This window comes from Passer domesticus, chromosome 5, assembly GCF_036417665.1.
Source record: "Passer domesticus isolate bPasDom1 chromosome 5, bPasDom1.hap1, whole genome shotgun sequence".
NCBI classification, from domain to species: domain Eukaryota; kingdom Metazoa; phylum Chordata; class Aves; order Passeriformes; family Passeridae; genus Passer; species Passer domesticus.
Window position 1 is genome coordinate 74,181,962 of NC_087478.1, and position 19,170 is coordinate 74,201,131.

Here is a 19,170-nt window from a genome sequence, read left to right on the forward strand (position 1 = left end):
CCCTTCTGTCAGGTCCAATCTGTGTAGGATCCTTGCAGCTCTTTGTGCACTTGGGCCCTGAGCACTTTGAGTCTACCAACAAACCTGCTTGTCAGAGAGTGCCAAGGATTGCACAGCTCCAGCAGAATGGACTCTTGCTTACTCTACAAGTTATCCCATGCAGAATATTCAGCTGGATGTTTTAGGCTGATATGCTGCCTTTAAAGAAGTTGATTGTGAGATAAGTTTTCTAAAATAGACATATTTATGATGAGGTAGAAAATGTTTGGAGTTTGTTGGGGGTTTTTTTTGATTGGTTTGTAGTTTGTGGATTTTTTCTGTTTGCTGGTTTTTGGGTTTTTTGTTTGGTTGGTTTTTTTTGTTTGTTTTGTGTGTGTGTGTTGCATCCTTCTTCTGTCCTAGGTCTGAAAAGGATGTTCAGGCAGCTGGGTAGATAACACATCCTCATCTGCATTCAAGAGTATGTTTAATTGTTTCTCTCTGCCTGTTTTCCAGCACTACATGCATTTTTCCAGTGCTACATGCCCTTGTGATTTTCGGTAATGTGTTGGTATTCATTTACATCCCTGTGCTGTCCCATCAGCCCTGTAAATGAGTGATTGAGTTCCAGGGGCTGTAAGGCAGTGTGTAATTTGGCCTGCAGGCTTATCTAAACAAAAGAATGTACAACAAATAAAGGCAGCATTAGTGCATTTTGAGTGCTGATTGTTTCAAATCAGATACACAGGAAACCAGATGTTGAAGTTTATCTAAAACACTTGCAGCCCAATCTGTAACTACAGCAGGAAAAGTGCTCAACACTTTTTGCATGGAGTTAGCAATGTGTCTGCAGCAATACAAATTTATTCTTATTCCTCAATTCACCTTTTCAAATGTTATTTTATTTATTTTTTCCTTGCAAACTGTTGCTTAATTAATTTTGGTGTGATTCTGCGGGTGTTTTGGGGGCAAAATGCAATTCTTGTATATTGTCGTGAATTTAAATCAGCCACATCTTGAATAGCGATAATAAATTTAGCTGCGTAAAATTAGCTGCAGAAAATAGCCTGAGCTTTTTTAACTGTACTTGTAGCTGTAAGAGCTGTGTATGGGACAAAGTGAGTATGTGGCATTTGCAGATGGCTTACATTTGAGTGTGTGGTAAGGATGTAAAGTCACAGCTTCAGATGCTCGGATTTGTAACAGTTTTACATAAAAATAAAGTAAAAATATCTTTATTTGGAGTAGTACTGACACTACTCCTGAGACTACTGTAGCTTCACATGGTAATGAAGAAAACTCTTATAATTTTGGTAAAGAAATTACCAAAATTTCATGCTAATGCTATTTTACTGTGTTATTCCAACGTGACTCCTCAGAGGAGCTCAAATGCCATTTGCCTGCTGAGATGAATGATACTAAAAGAAAGCTGAAGAGGTTTTAAAAAGCAGGCTGGTGTTGAGGTGTCGGAAACTTCCAGGCCTCTGGGCTGTTGACTTTCCTTTATTCTTCTGAGAAAAGTGGGAATTTGGAGATGTCCCAGTCTCAGCCCCAAACCAGTTTGCCTGTGTCCAGCTTTACAAATTCAGTATTTTTAGTGAGGTGATACAAGTTCCTGACACAGGAAAGTAGACAAGACATAGCAGTGTGATCTCACAGGCTGTTCATGCCTGCAGATAAAGGAAGCATGGTTATCCCAGGGATCTTCTGTCAAGATGCAGCCTTACATATGAAATTAAATCATATGTTTATGTCCTGTGCATTGGTGGTACTGAGTAGAGCAGCCTGGCATTATGAGAGAGAGGGTTTTAATTGCTTCTGATCTGAAAGTGATGAGGAGACAGTGGCACTGAAGGAACAGAGACCTGGAGACCTGCACTTTTTTTTTTTTTTTTTTTTTTTTTCTTTACCTAAGAAGATAGTGCAACATCTTCCTCATTATTTTGTCCTGCTGTTGAGAGGCATTGTCTGTTTGGGAATGACCACAACAGTGCAGTCATGTTTGCTGTTTCATTTCTAATTTGGGTACTTGCCTTTTCCCCGTAATACAAAGTCAGAAGTTAATGGAATATAGATAAGGGCTCTAAGGTTAGATAAAATATTACAAAAAATACCTCTGGGTTATGTTTTGACATGTTTATTTTATTACTTCACCATTTTAGAAATTAAAAGTATATGAAACTTAACTTTTTTATGCTGTTTGATTTAATCAGTTGCTCTGTTTCGAGGCTCCCTGGATTTGTGGCATCACTGGAATTTGTTGTAGTGTGCTGGATACTGTTCTGTATTTTCAAGTTGCTGCTTCCAACTTTTCATGCTCATAAAATATTGTATATTTTATGATGAAACCAGTACAGCTTCTTCATACTCTAAGTAGTAACACATGGAAGGGAGGGATGGCTTCTTTTCCCTCTTCATATTTCCTTGCCTCCCCTGCTTAATACTCTGCAGCATCAAATGTAGGGCATTAATTCCCATAAAGTCAGTTTGGACAAGGAAATCTTATGAAAATAAATATAGAGAGGGAAGACAGAGTCGTTCTGGCTTGAGCTGCAGCTGCTACAAACTACCATCTGTAGTAGCTGGGCCTTACAACTTGGACTTTTATTTCTGGAAAGCATCACTGCCATGTGTTGAATGTATTATAATGCTCCATATTTCCTTAAAGTGAAAGCACTATCATGAATGATTATTATTAATTACTTTATTTCTCAGGAGAAATTATTTCTCTTATGGCTTCTTGACATTAAAAAAGAAATTGTCCCTTTTAGTGTGATTTTTTGGAATTTTGATTTATGACTGAACATTGCTGTCTAAATGAGTTTTGGAAGTTCAGGGAAAGTGAGTTAATTTCAAAAACTGAGTTGGTTCCAGAATGAGTGTTTTGAATAAGAAAATAACTGCTCACAATTCTGACAGTCACTTAAAGGACAGAAAATATTTAGAAAATACCATGTGTTACATGCATTTACCATTAGTATTCATTTAGGGACCAGAACACATTATTCATGTATTAATATTTTAAAGCAGAAACACATAAAATGAATGAGTTCTAAAAGCATAGAGGGAAATCAGTATTAAACAACTTTTTTTAGGGTTGCATGGATAAAACAAGTATTTTCTGGTGATAGCTTTAATACTTTCCAAAACTAATGCTTTGAATTGAGTCAAGTGGCTCTGAGAGTAGCAGGGAATCTCAAATCTCACCATGCAAATATGATGAGCCTCAGAGCTGTGATTTCTGCTTTATTTTGATATATTAGAGCAGCACTTCTGTGAGCAGCTCTTTTTTCTCTTAATACTTTTGAGATAAATCTAGTCTGCAACCAAAATGGCAAAAATGGTTCTGCCCATGGATCTGACCATGGGAGGGCAGAGGGGAAGCAGTGAGGCAACCTCCAAGACGTGACCCAAATACTTAATTTTATGGAGTTAAGTGCACAAGTTCCATTCAGCTGATAAAATCAACTACAGAGTATGTGTTACACAACTCCTGTTTGTGTGGAATTCATAATCACATCATTGTGTTTTTCCAAGTGCTGGCAGGAATGAAATGTGCCCTCCTTGGGGAACAAGACTCCTGCAGATAATCACAGCAGTCCTCTCCAAAGGGAAAATTTGAGTGTTTTGCCTTATGTAAATGCACAACAGAAGCTTGTCCTGCTTGTGTAGGCTGTTAAATCCCAGGGTGGGGTTCCCCACATCCCAGCAGAAGGTCCCTGGTCAGAGGGCAGGCTCCAGGTGCACCTGCAGGAGCAGCAGAGCTGCTCAGCACAGCACATGGGAATGGTGAGGACACAAAGGTTTGGAAACTGGCTCCTGCTGTCGTCCTCCCTTGCTCAGAACCAGCGTGCTGTGGGGCACATTGCAGTAGGGAAAACTTCTCAGAAAAGGAGCTAGCAAGCCAAATGTGAGCAATTAGGGTTTTCTGGGCTCTTTAGGAGTGCCTGGATGCAGATTGCAAACAGGGGTGTGATGAGCCAGAGAGGTGTTTGATAAAGCAATAACAGACCAAATCCCTAAAACGACAGGACTAAAATATAATCTTATGACTTCTCATGGCAGATGCATTGCAGTAACTTTAGTATCTGTGCAGTGCTATGAAGGAGGCAAACTGCCATGAGTTAACTAGACTCTGCTCTGACCCTTTCAGCAGTTCATCGTGGAGTAGGAATTGATAGCAATGCAGAGTTTTCCTGTTCATCTGATGTGCCTTTTATGGGCACAGTGATTTAAGCTCTGCCTTGGCACACTCCCAAGTTTTGCTAAGCTCCTATGAAGAAAACCTAACTGTAGCTGAAGCCAAAACTCCCCCAGCTGAATTTTGCAGACGTGATCGTGTGCCATGTTACTTGTTCAGAGATTGGTGCTTCCCAAAGCCATACTTCAAATGTGGGATCTGTGTGCTTCAAGGCTTTGTCTGGCAAAGTAGGAGGCCATATAGTTCTCTTACAGGAAAAATGTGTATCAGAACAAATGCAGAACTGGCAGGTCTCACAAAATCAAGCTCCTCTAGAAGAGCCAAAGTGTTTCAGTAGTGCTGGGAGAGCACAGAAGTTCATGCTCCCAGTGCCAGGAAAATATGGGTTTCCCCTGGAAACACACAGTTTATTTGTGATTAAATGCAGCAGAGATAAATAAAATAGCTTTGTCATTTTATGTCATTTGTCAGAGTTCAATCACACTGATAATTCTTTTCTATGGACTTCATTTTCATTCCTTGCCACTTGGGTTATGGCTCTCCCAATAGCAATCTCTGGTGTTGTGGGCTTTTTAGTATTTACCTTTAACTTGAATGAAATCCAGCTAAAGTGTTGTTCGGGAATTAACTGGAGATTTCAACAATTTCATTTCCTAAGAGGCAAGGTTTCTTATTTCTGTCATGTGGGTTGTTATCACAGCATATACCAGTGGCACTATTTAGTCTTTACTTGTTTTGATGCTTAATTTTAGTGATTCACCCACACACACTTATTTTTTCTTCCCTTGAATTTGCATGTGTCATCCTATGCATTTTCCAAGTTAGACTCTGTCAGCTCATGTGCTATGCTTTCAAGGATGATCAGAATACAAATTTATAGGTAGCTTCCTTAGAAAGTGTTAGATTCACCAGGAATCATGAACAAAATTTCTTTTAGATCATTGCAACTTAAGCTAAATATGCTTTATAGCTTTTGAACCAAGTTAATGTAGGAAAAGATAATGAAGAGAACTTGCAGCAGAAATAGCTTTGAATATTGATGCATCTGAACTTAGAAAGACAGGTACATGTACACCACACATATATGATGAGTTCAGCCCAATAATATTGGATGGAAAACTTTAGAAAACATTGGATTTTTACCACTTACAGTGCTAGCTGCACTTCTCTGATTTTTGCAGTGTCTTAGTGAACACCTGCTTTTCTTGGCCATTGTATGTTTTCCAAATCTGTAATGAAATTTGTACCTTTGTAACACTTGGAACGTGAGCTAAACTGCAGCACAGCTTGTATCCACCATGGTTATCCTGCAGAGCCAACTGCATCCAGCCACCTGAGGCTTCCTGGTTCTTGGGAGAAATTTGGAACACTGGTGGTTATAGTGACCAGAGAGCACTTTGGTGTCAAGTGTTCTGTTTGTATGATAAAAGCATTTAAAATAATAGTTTTTAAGGTATTAAAGCATACATATCAAACGGTGTTGAGTGAGGAAATGGAAATATGATAGTTTGTATTGTCCTGCCACCACCAATATTGCAGAGGTGGTGAATTTCTTTTCGCAGGGGACAGCCCTCAAGAAGAAAATCCTTTCCTGAAGGAGGTTCCTTGTGTTTGAGCTATGTATGTGCCGTGGCAAGAGCTTGTGGATTGGTCTCCCTAATGTATTATGATCTCTTTGCATCGTTTGTGCAGTGAGAAGACGCTTGGAAGGGCACACCCCAGACATGTCACGGGCCAGCAGCTTCACTGATGACGTTGACCTGGTACCCGAGGAGTCCCCGCTGCCAGCAGCGTCCGACGTGGCACAGTGAGTGAGCAGCAGCTCCTTAACTCATCAATTAAATGCTCATTAACAGTGAGGGACACCTGCCACTAAGAGTTATGCTTCTGCTGGCTGGCTGCACTTGAAGCGATTGTGGGTTTGGTCTTGTTTAACTAAATGTGAACATTTCCTAGTTTAACCTGAAGTTTGGTGGAAGTAGCCAGGTGCTTGGAAAAGCAGCACTGCTCACTGGTAGGTGACTTGCAGTCTTGGTGTCTTTGTTTTCCCACTTTTTAAGGCAGCTGAAACAGTTTCTGAGAACTGTGAGCTTTACAGACAGTTTTATACTTGTAGACTGCCCCATCAGGTTAAGCTCTAAAGCTGTCATAATATGAATTGATTGGACACCTAAATGAAATAGTCCTTTATAGGTACAGCCTGAAAATAGAAAGGCTATCTCATGTAATATTTTTATAAAGCAGGCAAACTTTTAAGGAAATGATGTTCCACAAATATGAAAGTGAACTTTTTGTCCAGGACAGAAAATCCCCATCAGGGAGTTCACTGCAATTATTGAGTTGCTGCTTTTACTTGGCTTAACAAATACTTCTGGAAATAAAATAATCCTGCAGGACAACTTTATATTGTGTTTTATCAGGATCTTGAGTAACCTTCATGCTTTGGTCCTCTAATGTACATGTCCTGTTTTGGGCATGGGGATTCTGGATTAAATCACAGGGCAAGGCCTGGATGCACTAGAACATCCAGGTGCCATAGCAATGTTTTATCTCCCATCAGCAACCAATACAAATAATGCTGTGATGAGACCTCCTCAGTTAACAGGCTCATGAAGTTGATGTTTGAATGTTATGGTAATTTGGTGAAAAACTCAGCTGAGATCACTCTTGCAGGAGAGCATTTGGGCTTCTCACTGGAAAAACACTTTATCTGAGGTTAAAAAAAAAGAAAAAAAGAAAAAGATTTCTGTCCGGGGAACTCATGGAGATGGTGTGTCTGCTACCTCTGTAGTAACTGTACTGTGCTTTCATATAGGATATCCCAGTCCTTGTATTTCCCCAACATGTCATATTGGCCTTGCCTTCAAATCAGAGAATTCTAAATTGTTCTATCAAATTGGTCTTTTTTCTTCTTTTTATTCAGCACAGTGCAAGCAAAGGGTTTTGCATTTGAGGAAAAAAACCCTCAGATCTAATCTTGTTTCTACAGTTTAGTGCATGAAAAATGGTGGTATTGTGACTTATGTTTTGTAGTGCAAACTGTACCTGCATTTTTAGCTCCTATTGTTGTTTTTTTTTAATGAATTTCTCCCTTGTGGGGAAAATAAGGAGTAGCAGAAAGATAATCAAGTACACAAAAGAAAAAAGAAATTGAAATATGGAGAGGTTTTAAGTACTGTGCTACACAGTTTAAAGTCATATACTGTGAAATCATTAATTCTTCTTGATCTGGATGTCAAGTGTATGGAAGCAGAATGATCTTGCAACTGAAATTGCTAAATTAAAGATTTTTATATTCTAAGTTCCACAATAAAAAACATATGTATAAATTATAGCTTCTAAACACTAGTAAGAAACTTCAAATGTATAGAAAACATAAGGCTAGAAATTATAAAGGTGCCATGTAAGAACAAAGCCAAAACATCATTTCATCTAGTTTTCTGTTTCTAAATTGAGCATAGCAGTTTTCACCTATAATACTGATCATCTCATTTTCCATGTCTGCATTTTTACCTATTAGGATGCATTCATTTTAGAGTCAAGTTGATTCTTGAGCAGAAATGTGTAGTGTCTCCTTCTTTAAACTGTGAACATTATGAGAGGAGCACAGAATGTGTTGTATTTATGGATCCAGGTTTAAACTCCCAATTTCAATGCAAACAGTGAGATATTAACACTGTATGTTCCTGGCACACAATCAATATTAGATATAGTCAGTGTAATTATTTATCTTGTCTTTTGGCAGAAGTGTAAGCAGGTAAGTCTTGGTGTGTGCTGCTTTGGTGTGTGAGCTTTCCAAAACAGTGTGACTTCTGCTTTTCCCTTAATTAGGGTTACAAGTCTTCATCCTAGAGTCATAAAAACAGTCAATGATAAAACAAAAACACTTCCAAGAGTAAAATTCAGCCAAAAGGGAGTGTGTGGGTGTGTAAGTATATATGAACATACAGTGAGCCTTCCCAACTTGCAAAATAAGTGAAAACTTGGCTTTCACATATCAGTTCATGCCAGGATCCCACAATGATGACAGTTTCACGTGAGGCACTTTGTGAACTCAAGTTTGACTTTGAGGAGCTGCCAAAAGCTAAAGTTTTGTTTGCCTTCAGCAAGTGTTCTAAGCTACAAAATCAATCCTGCAGTAAACCTTTATTTCAAAGTCTGTCACTGGTCATTTTTCAGCTTCCTGTGTTGATTATTAAACATGGTGCCAGGTCTACAACTGTAATGTTTTGAGGGTTGTTTTCTGTAATGTGAACAATAGGTGCTCATCAAGTCTGCTCTGCTGGATGGATGACAGCAGAGATGCTCTCTGGTGACATAAGCTTTGTTTTAGGCCACATGCTCTTGCAAATTCTCTCCATTGTGTGGGAATGGCAAATGATATCCCAGGAAAATAGATTTCTTACCCTTGAGCTTCATTGTCTTAGACAAGCCTCTGTCCCATCAATCTGCACACGTGTAGCAGATTCACATCACAGTAACTCAGGTGGGTGTTGCCAAGCAAGCACCAGGCTGCTTGAAAACTGCTGATATTAATGTTTAAGGTGATATTTGACTGAAAGCAAACCAGTTCAATGTGTTGCAGCACTGCCCAGGTGTCAGTGGTGGATGCATCCACCTGTGGAATTCTGATGTGAGTGGTCCATGCAAGCCTGGAGAAGGTAAGCTGGTAGAAGCTGTCAGTGAAATCAGGCAGCAAGCTGGAAAATGGAGCTTGAGAGACCTTTCTGTAGGAACACAGCTGCTTTGGATCCCTTAGACAGCTGGGATAGTGTTTGTTTCTGGTGATCTCTGCACAAATGTGAACAACTCCTGAGCCAGGGGACAAAAGCATCATATTCAGTTTATAACTCTCTGGCTGCCTGAAGTTCTTGCTGGGTATCTTTGGCCCATTTTCTCAGGGATCAAAAATCTCACGTGCTGCTGACCTGACTAGAGCTCTGTTGGTTTATAATGGCTGCTTCTGAGGTGTCCAAAGCTGAATAAAAATAATGGTGTTAGAGATTAATCAATTCTGATGGATGAAACAAATATATTAATTTCAGTCAGTTGATAAGTAGTTCTATTTTTAGCAAGAAATGTTTGGACTGCCTCACTGCCTGACATAGTTACTCACCTAATATTTCAAATTCTCTGATGAACCAGTCAGAAGAGGACTTCATCAGTGAATCACTGGAGTTTTGCAATAGTGAAGGAGAACCCAATAACTTTTAAACTTAGTATTTTAATTTTTTTTTTATGTCCAGCTGCTTCTATTTTTATTGTGATGACATGAACCCTTGGCCATGACAACATTTTCTGTCATTCACACCAGAGTTTAACCTTCCATCAGGAAAAAGAGAATTTGGCCAATAGACTGCACTGAAAGATTAAACCAACCTGGTCCCTGATAGCACAGTCTCAGAAAAAATATACACAGCAGCAGCTTTAGAGGCAGACATCCTGTTTTTGTTTTTCAGAGCTCCGTGGTTTAGAGCTGTGGTGTCTAAAGCTCTTTCCACTGTAAGGAAAAGCAAAAGTCAGAAATTCTCTCTGTCAGCGTGGTTGAGCAGCTGTGGTTGAGTGTGCATTTTGTGGCTCGCTGGGGTCACAGGGGGGTGAATGTCAGCAGGTCCCTGCAGGGGAGCAGGCAGTGCAGGGAACCTCTGGCAGGTGAGATGCACACACAGTGCCCATGGTCTGCCCTCAGGGGACAGCTGAGCAGTAACTCCTCAGCTGGAGCAGGGAGCTCAGAGCTGTTCCCACAGGGAAAATGGGGCTTCATTGCTTCTCTTGGGCTGAGAGTCAGACCAGCAGCTGCTCTTCTTTCTGAGGCTCTGGCCACAGCAGAGTCAAGCTGAGCTTAGGAGGCACGGGTTTAATCCAGCCCTGGTTAAGCCAGTTCTGAGCAGAGGTTTAGAAATAATGAAGGTGCTTGTGTTGCAGTCCTGTGTGTGAGGTGAGTGTGCTGTGAAAATGGCTCACTGCTTCACTGTGAGGTCTTTAATGTAACAGAAGCACAGACCTGACTGTGGAACCAACCTGATACCCACTGTTCACACCTCCTCCATTGTTTTTTAAATATTTTTTTATAATGTTTTTAAGTGCCATGCTGAGGACAGAACTAGTTGCCTCAGTAACACCTGTGTTCAATGTACATGAGAGTGGGAATTAGGAAGTGTCAAAAGCCAACAGACAATGAGAAACCTGGAAACAAGGTGGATATAGATATGTGCCCACCACTCATGGTACTGTGGGCTACCCCAGGATAAAACTGGCTCTTAGATTGTGGGAAACAAGGGAGTTTCACCTACAAAAGGATTAGCAGGAAAACCCAGCATGAAAATGTGGTTATTAAACAATCTTTCCCCCCCCCGAGGAGAAGGGAAAAGATAGACCTGAGGTGAAGCAAAGGATGCAAAAAAACCCCTCTTTTAATGGGGGAAACAGACTCCGAGGATGAGGGTGACTGAGTGCCCCATTCTCTGTCATCACTGGTGAATCCTGATGCAAAAAGAGCATCCCAAATTAATCTGCAGCTGTGAGCAGGACCTTCTGTGAGGATTGAGGCTCCAGGAAGCCAGGGGAGGTTTGTGGGTGTTTGTGCTCACTGCAGGCTGCCTGGAAGAGCAGACCAAAGCTGCTGCCCACCTCGCCAGAGCTGGGTTCTGCAGAGACTGGGGAGTACCCTGCTGTGTACTGGGGTGGAAAATCAAATTTATATTCAAAGGAGGGTACTTCATGGTTAGTCTTAAAATTTTAGCTTTTCTCTTTTAAAACAAGTTTAGGAAATATGTTGGTTTTGTGGTTTTTCATTGTTTTTTTAAGAGGAAATAGGTTATCATATGATTGGCAGATATGAAATATGACTAATTTCCTTCATTGCCCACTAACACAGAAATTTATACAAAGTGAATGGGACAAAAGGTAAAACTTATGCTAGGCCTTAAAGCTTTCATTAGGTATTACCAAATAAAATTATCATTGTTAAGCCCTAGAAAAAAGGGATGTTAAACCCATCTTCTGACTTCCAGCCTTCCACTATCTGTAGTGAAGGTTTGATCAGGGTCTTAAGAATATTTCTTGTCCTTATTTGTCTCTGCTTGGAAATCTGAGTGCAGCTTGTAACACCAAACATATTTTCAGTCTTTTTATTGTTTTGGTTTATCTCTGCCTGCTTTATTTATCTTTGTGTTTTTATCATAACTTCTTCCTATAGCTTATTACTTTTAATCTTATTAAAGAAACAGTTCACCTTCTCACCAGCAACTCTATCACACTGGAAATATATAATATGTAATATATAATAATATATTGTATATAAACTATAATAAATAATAATATATAACATGTAATATAATCCAGTAATTGGATAGTGATCTTGTGTAGGCCAATTGAATCAACAATAAAAGCATTAACTTCTATTACTAAAATAGTAGTCCTGGGGTAACCCAAAGTACCATGAGTGGTGGGCACATATCTATATCCACCTTGTTTCCAGGTTTCTCATTGTCTGTTGGCTTTTGACACTTCCTAATTCCCACTCTCATGTACATTGAACGCAGGTGTTACTGAGGCAACTAGTTCTGTCCTCAGCATGGCACTGAAAAACATTATAAATTGCTTCAAAGAGGTGTTTTTGCAAGCATCTGTCAGTTCTGACCAGAAAAAAATGAGGTAAAATAGTGAAAATTTAACAGACAGTAGTAATTGCTAATCTGGTTCTATGCTTTTTACCATTATATGGTCATGTGTTAAATTACACTTTTTAGCACTACCCATTTTTGTCTTGTCACTTCTAATTTGGAACTCTTTAGAAGGGCTGCCTTGGGATTTATTTCAGCACCCAAAGTATTTTTATTACCATGTAATATGAAAGCACGGCTGGCATTAGTATAAATTGGTGGCAGTGTGCAGTAGCTTTTATAAGAATTTGACATTGATTCTGAGCGGGTTTGGAAGTATTTATTCTAGAGTCACGGTGAATTTTTGCTTTTATTCCAAAAGTGAGAACATTTGGCCAGTGGAGGGCACTGCCCCATAACACAGGAGAAACAGAAACTCCCGTTTCAGCTTTCCAAACCCCATTTGTCATTTCAGCAAGCTTACTTATAAACTTAATTTATCTGCATCTGAATTTCCCCAATGTTAAATTGGCAAGTTGCCACACAAGAAAAACCTCTACTATACTTAAACACCAGTTTAATGAGCAATTTAACCAACCCCCAAAGGCTCAGCTTGTTATGGTGGTTAGACTTTCTTTCCTGGAAAACAGACTATTGTAACAGCCCACTGAAGGCTGTCAAAAGAAAACTGAATGCATATTATCATGTAAACCTCTATGCAGGAAAATTTGCAGATCTGATGGAAAAGTGTGACATAAAAGCTGCTTTGGAAACAGAAGCTTCTGCAAAACGTTTTTTAGAATTGATTTTTTTTTCCCCCTTAATAAGTTTTCTAATAATTTCACAGAATTTTGAAGTATGAATAAAATTTCTCGTGGTAAAGGTGTGAAGTGACTCTGGGATATATGGCTGCAAATATCTGTTAAGAAAATAGTTTACAAAGAATGCATCGGTTTCCAGATAAAATTAAAGACTTGCCTTTATGGCTTTACTTTACACAGAAATTATTTATCTCAGCAGCAAGTCAGAAAATAGAAAAAAGGCAATTCTAACATTTGTTATTGAAAGGGGTTCAAGGAGCTGGATTGGATTCCTGGTGTCTCGTCTGTGAAGAGAAAGCCAGGGAAGGGGGGAATCACATTATCAAGGCTTTGGTTGGTTGCCAGAATTTGTCAAGGTTTTAGTTAATTATTATTATATTATTATATTTAGTTAATTATTATTATAACTCAGTTGTAATTTCCAAGCACCATGACATATGATAGAGTTTGCCTCTATGTGCAGCTGTGATGGAAGTCTGGAAAAACATAACATGAAAGAGTGTTGTTTGCTGAAGAAGACAGTGCAACCCTTCGTATCAGACCTCCCCAGGCTGTCAATGGCAGGCAAAATAAAAATGTGCCACGTGTGCAGGCAAAATAAAAGTGTGCCACGTGTGGCACCTGTGCCTTGGGGAGGGGAGGATAAAAAACCTTGGTGGGAAAAGCGTGGTGGTTGCACTGCACAGAGAAGTGTGACTGTGTCCCTTCTGTAGAAATAACCAAGCACATGTTTGCTGTTACCCCTGATCTGGTGGTTTTGCAGTATTTTGTGTTTTAGCACTTCTCCTGTGAGATTCAATTGGATGTGGCTGAACCATGCCTGTGCCTCTTCTGGTCATAGGAACTTGGTTTTCCTCATTGTCTGTTTGTGTAAAATTTGCTGAGGCAAAGGAGAAGCAGGAACAGGAATCCATGGTGTCTGCAGCCTAAGCATCCAGGTCATTGCTCAGGTGGTCGAGCTCCATCCATAAACCACAGGGTATGTTTTGCATTGGCAACATTCAACACAAAAAGTACTTTGGAAATTGTTCATACCAGTTGTCCTTCCCTTTCCTTCCATGGCTGCTTCCCTGGGTTGCTCCTGTGACCAAGGCAGCCCCTCTCTTATACCAACCAAAAGCCCATCCCTGCATGACAGGGACTGTAGCTGCACTTAGGGTCAAAAAAAGATGGGGAAAAGCTTGAAGGCATGAAGACACCATTTTTTTTGGCTAGAACTTGTGGAGGGGAGAGCTGAGATAAAAACCTATCACTCTTTGTAAGGCAGGAAGCTTTCATTTTACCTTAATATTAGCTAAGTGTTACTCTGCTGTCCTTCTGAGCATGGACAGCAACCCTGCAAGCTAGAATCCTGCCTTCCACTCAAGAGAGTCACTTAATCCTTACAGCCTGCTTTCTGAAGAGGTGACATGCCTGTCTAACATGCTGCTCCTAAAGGCATCATTTCTGAGGCAGCATCAAGCAGGAAAAAAATTCAGAAACTGTAAGTGAAAGTTAAGAGAGCTCAGCGTGGTTAAGTGAAAAGTTGTGATGGGTGCATTGAGGACAAAAAAAGATAGGAAATTAAATGTTATTACAGATATCAGGAATAGTTCTGTAGTTAGAAAATGCAGTTTTTGTATTTCCTTAGTATTTCATCATTACCAATATTATGAAAATCTACTTTAAAACTTTCAAAATAACACGAACAATAATACATTGCTCCTAAATTGAAATGGCATCATTTGGTGATGATGTTTGACAGTGGAGTCTAAACAAACAAAAATTTTGGAGTTATGACTGTATTTCTACCCAGGAAACAAGCAGACTGTGCACTTAGCCTAAAATGAAAGAAGGAAGACTCTTTTCTGTGTTTCTTAAATGTTAATGTGGTGTTTATCAAGGGGTGCTGCAGTCTTGCCTTATTTGCCAATTTCTAGACAGTCTTATTCTGTATTTACTGGTCAAGTGCCTTTCCTTATTGAAATATAAATAACTGTTCATTTCATTCAGGTGGCTTTTATAGACTTTTGTATGGTGCAACATAGTACCCAATGAAGCAAGACACACTTGCTTTCACTGCATTACAGGATACTGGAATTCACATGGCATGGCTGAGTTACTGGAGCTGCTTCTGTTCTATGGGATGGACTTAAGGCTATGGATTGTTTATGGCAGCTCCAAAAATACTTCTCCTGTATGTTTGTGTCTTAATGATTTTTTAAAATTTCCTAAAATACACTTTAAAGAAAAATCTTACAAGGGAAAAATAAGTTCTTTAGTAAAGCAAATGCCATTTACGTCTTCATTGTGTGTTTAAAAACAATGCTAATTCTCATTCTTCAGTGAACACTGAGAGCCACTGGTCATTCAGCTGCAGTAAAAGTACCATTTAAATGTATCTCCTCCATATTTCTTTTTGTCTAAAATAAAATTTAGGTGCTTTGCAATGAGCAGATATCTCTATTAAAACTCTCTTATTGTGTGCAAGATGCTCACAACAAAAGTTAGCAATTTGAGAGATCACCTTATCTTCTCATGGCTATTTTCTTGGAAAACTGAAGGAATGTATTCTAGACCTGGAATTTCACTCATTTATATATACATATATATATGTATATTATACCATATTTAATTGCATAGATTTAAAGTAATGTTGAAATACTTGTTGATAAATTAACACACAATTTGGGTTAAATATTAATTACTCCTATTTCTGGTAATGGAATTGTTGCAGCCAATGTGACTAACATATGTCTGTGCCTAAATAGGGCTGATATGTGAAAACTGGTAGATGAAATTGCTGCTTTTTTAATTTGACCACTGCATTAATCTCTGCACTTGAAAACTCTATTTTAATAAGTTACTTCCAGGAAATTTAAATGATGGCAATTCTATAAAACCTGATGGTTCCTCATGGATTTCTCAGCTCTGACACTTTCACAGCTGCACATGTTAAATCTTTTTATAGGCCAAACTTGATGAACTCCAAATGGGACAATGGAAGTTGCTTTTCAGGTTGGATACACTGAAATAGATGCCAGACAAATACCAGTGCCAGTTGCTTGTCTGCTTTTTCTTTTAGTGCTCTGCAATTTGGAGAAGCCATTATACTCTCTCTTTTACTCCAGATTAAATGCCCTATCTCCAGGGCTGCTTTTTCCCCTGCCCAATAATGCTTCTAGATGTTATCACCACCGTCTCAAAAAACTTTGCCCTAATTGCTTAGCTGTTTGTTTGTATTGCTAAGACAATTTATCTCTGGTCTCTGGGTCAAAATGAATTTATCAGACCATTACAGTACAGAAAGCTTAGTATGTGGGCACTGAAGCTTGCAGTCATTGCACGCTATATTGAGCTCTGTTCCTCCCAGTGCTCTGCCTGTTTGCTCCTGGCCTGCTGTAATGGCATTTTTCATAACTCACTGATACTTATCTCCCCTGCTTTAGTCAGCCAGGCTGCCTACAGCCAGGCACTGGCTAGAACAGATAATCTTGATGGTCTTTTCTTTTTATTTTTTATTTAGTCAGCTGTCTGCAATATGTGTGGTGCTCATTAGTACAAAAATATGCTTGAAAACAAAGCTCCAAGAGCTCTTGAAGCTGTTCTTATGCTGATTTCTCTTACTCCAGCAGCTGTCACTGAAGGATCCCCTCCAGTGGGTTCTGTGATTTGTCCCGCCAGTAATCCAAATCCAATAATACAATGTAAACTGCTTTCCATGTGTTCCAGTGCCTACTTAGCTACTTTGTTATTTAAAAAAAATACAAATTGCTTCTAATGTGAAATATGTGGAATTCGCAGCATTTCAGACAAACAAAGCAATTGCTTTTCCTGAGTTCAGTTCTTTTCTTAGTCCTTCAACTCTGTGTCTGCTGTAAATTTCATACTTCATCTCCGAACTTTGGAGTTTGTGCAAGTCCCCATTCATTCTCATCTTGACAAAGAATTGTCATTGCTTTGGTCGTTTTAATGCAGGAAAAGTTTCAGTTTGATTTCTATGCATAATCTTTTCTGTGTAATCTTGAGTGAAAGGCTTCCATTAGTGTCATGTTATCCACCTGCCAAGCTCTGATTAAATTTTAATTTAGAAAACAAGCCTGTTAGTGTTCAACAAGCAATGGGCAAGGTGAACTTGCTAGCCAAGGAAGGGCTGTGGTACCTTGAGGGTTTTGACTGCAAATCCTTTGTCTGCCCCCTATTGCAGGGAAACACAAGGTCAGCTCTAAGTAAAATAAGGCAGAATTTATTAAGCTAATTATCCCTGCTCTTTCTATACAGCACTGGGAGGGAGGATTGCTTTGTGCCAAACTTTGTATCAGCAGCACAAACGGGCTGGGCTTGTTCTGTCTTCTCCTCCTTGTCCCTTTCCCCCCTGCAGCTCCTGAGGCACAGGGATAAAGTCAATTCCTAAGCTCTGGGGATTGACCAGTGCAGTGTGAAGTTGTGAGGGCAGGGTCTGTTTTTTGTGGCAGAGAAGTGGACAGGAGCTGGGGAGCTTGTGGCTGAAAAGATGGGGAATGGAAGCAGGGAAAGCAGCACCTGCCTGGATGAAGATTTGAAGGCCTTGCTGTCACCCAGAGCTCCCTTGCACATCTTGCTGGTGACTTCAGAGATCACCTGAGCTCCTCTCAGCTCCTTTCATCATCCATAGCTACCTCATCCTGTCATTCATCCCTGCAGTTTCTCTTCCTCTTGGTGGGGTGGGAGAAGTGTGTGTGTGTGCATGACTGAGAAAAGCCTGGACAACAAAATTTGACTTTGCTCATTGTACTGAGGAGCCTTGACTGAGCTCTGCCTTCTACTTCAATGCTCAAGCATCTGAGTTTCGCCTCTAGCTGGTCAAGAATCTGAGTTTGTGTCCTCAGATATCCTTAGAATTTTCCCAGGAAGAATGTCTAACATCTGCAGAACTTGGAGAGAAATCTTTATCTTTTGTTATCAGCACATCTCTGCAGCGACCTCACAGCAGCTCCCTGCTGGATGGACTTGTTAACCAGGACAAAAGGGGCTCCATTTACAGTCAGCCCTGTGGGTACTTGATTAAACAGAGTTTTAGAGATAGAATCATGTAGGTTTAGAGCTATAACCACATAGATAGCTATTGGATTTCTGTGAAATGTGCCTGTGCTTTGGCTTATAGCATTCTCTCTTTCCTGTGATATTACATTACACCTTTTTAGATTTCTTTTGTTGCTTGTTTGCCTGGTTGTGAAAGCAAACCAACTGGTGTGCTTGAACCCTGAATATTTACTTGGAGTCTAAATTTAATTTTATCACTCATGCATAGTATTAAACCCTGAAAATTAAGTCAGAATTATCCTCCTGGTTACTTTACAGCAGGTCTCTGTGTGATGAGTAAACACACTGTGGGTGGCCGAGGGTAAAATAAAATTTCAGTGTTTGTTCACAAGGGCAGATTTCTTCCCCTTCAAAAGATAAACACCTAGCCACAGTTTAGTAGATTTTACCATCTGGTTTAATTGATTAAAAGAAAAAAATCTCACAGATGAATGTAGAACTTCTTAAAAATTATTTGGTATTTTCATAAGCATGTTGTAAGGCTTTTGGAGTCCTCTAGTGCTCAAAACATGACCTTTATTTCAGGTGCTTGGATGAAAGACTTTGCCATAGCCCATATCTCAGGCCTCTGCAACTAAATTGGAAATACAAACCCAAAATACATGCCCTTACTTTATCCATTCAGTATTTATATCAGACAAGTATTATACAAGAAAATTATAGCAATTGAGGAAAAAAAAAAACCAAAACACTCATAGTATCACACAGTCATCCTCTCTTTTCAGTTGTATCAGCTGAGCACTAATAATGAACATCTCCAAAATCTCCAGTTTCAGCACTGTGACACTTTAATGCATGAGCTAATGAAGAGCTGGAGGTTATTTAATCTTATCTTTGCCTGTTCCTTGTTCAGAAAGTGCTAATCTCTTTCACAAACAGAAGGGGCATGAGCTCATTATAAAACTGGCTATTCATGACATCACCATTCCCCTCACTGCTTCTCCTCTGCCTCTCTTTTTTCTTCGAGCACTGTCTGAGCAAGGTAAATATCAAAGTTTTCCCTGGGCAATGGGTTTCAGCCTGTTCTTTGGTTTTAGTGTTCTTGTTTGGGCAGCAAAGAGTGTAGAATTGTCTGACAATTCAGGTGGGTGACCCCATCTTCATTCCAGAATATTCTTCCCACTTGTGGCAGCGACTTCCTTATCAACCTGTTTTAAACTGCCTTAGTTTATTGAGGGGGGTAGGAAAGTGAAGGAAGCAATTTAAGTCCAAGGTCTTTTGGTATACACTGTTAGCTCTCATTTGAGTTCTTTTGTTTAAACACAGCTGGCCTGTCTGGGGCTAACACCCAGCTGTGCTCTGGCAGGTGAAATCTGCAGTCATGCTGCTGAGGCCAGCAATGGAAGTCCACAGAGGCAGGGAGAAATCTGAGGAACGCTGTGACATGGGACATTAGGCCAGCTCATTCTCCAAGTGCAGTGGATTAACTTTCTCCATGGGCTCTCTGAACCCAAAGTATTAAATGGGCTGTAAACCCTGGTGTTTACACACGAGCTTGTGCTGA

General features: G+C 39.7%; 1 protein-coding gene across 1 annotated transcript in view; it reads left to right on the forward strand.

Annotated features, from left to right (window-relative positions):
* LOC135300988 (potassium voltage-gated channel subfamily KQT member 1-like) overlaps positions 1 to 19,170 on the forward strand; it is a 413,931-nt gene that overhangs the window by 69,824 nt on the left and 324,937 nt on the right. The window contains exon 12 of the mRNA XM_064421088.1: positions 5,873 to 5,987. Within this exon, the coding sequence (XP_064277158.1) occupies positions 5,873 to 5,987 (115 nt within the window). The remainder of the gene's footprint in view (positions 1 to 5,872; positions 5,988 to 19,170) is intronic.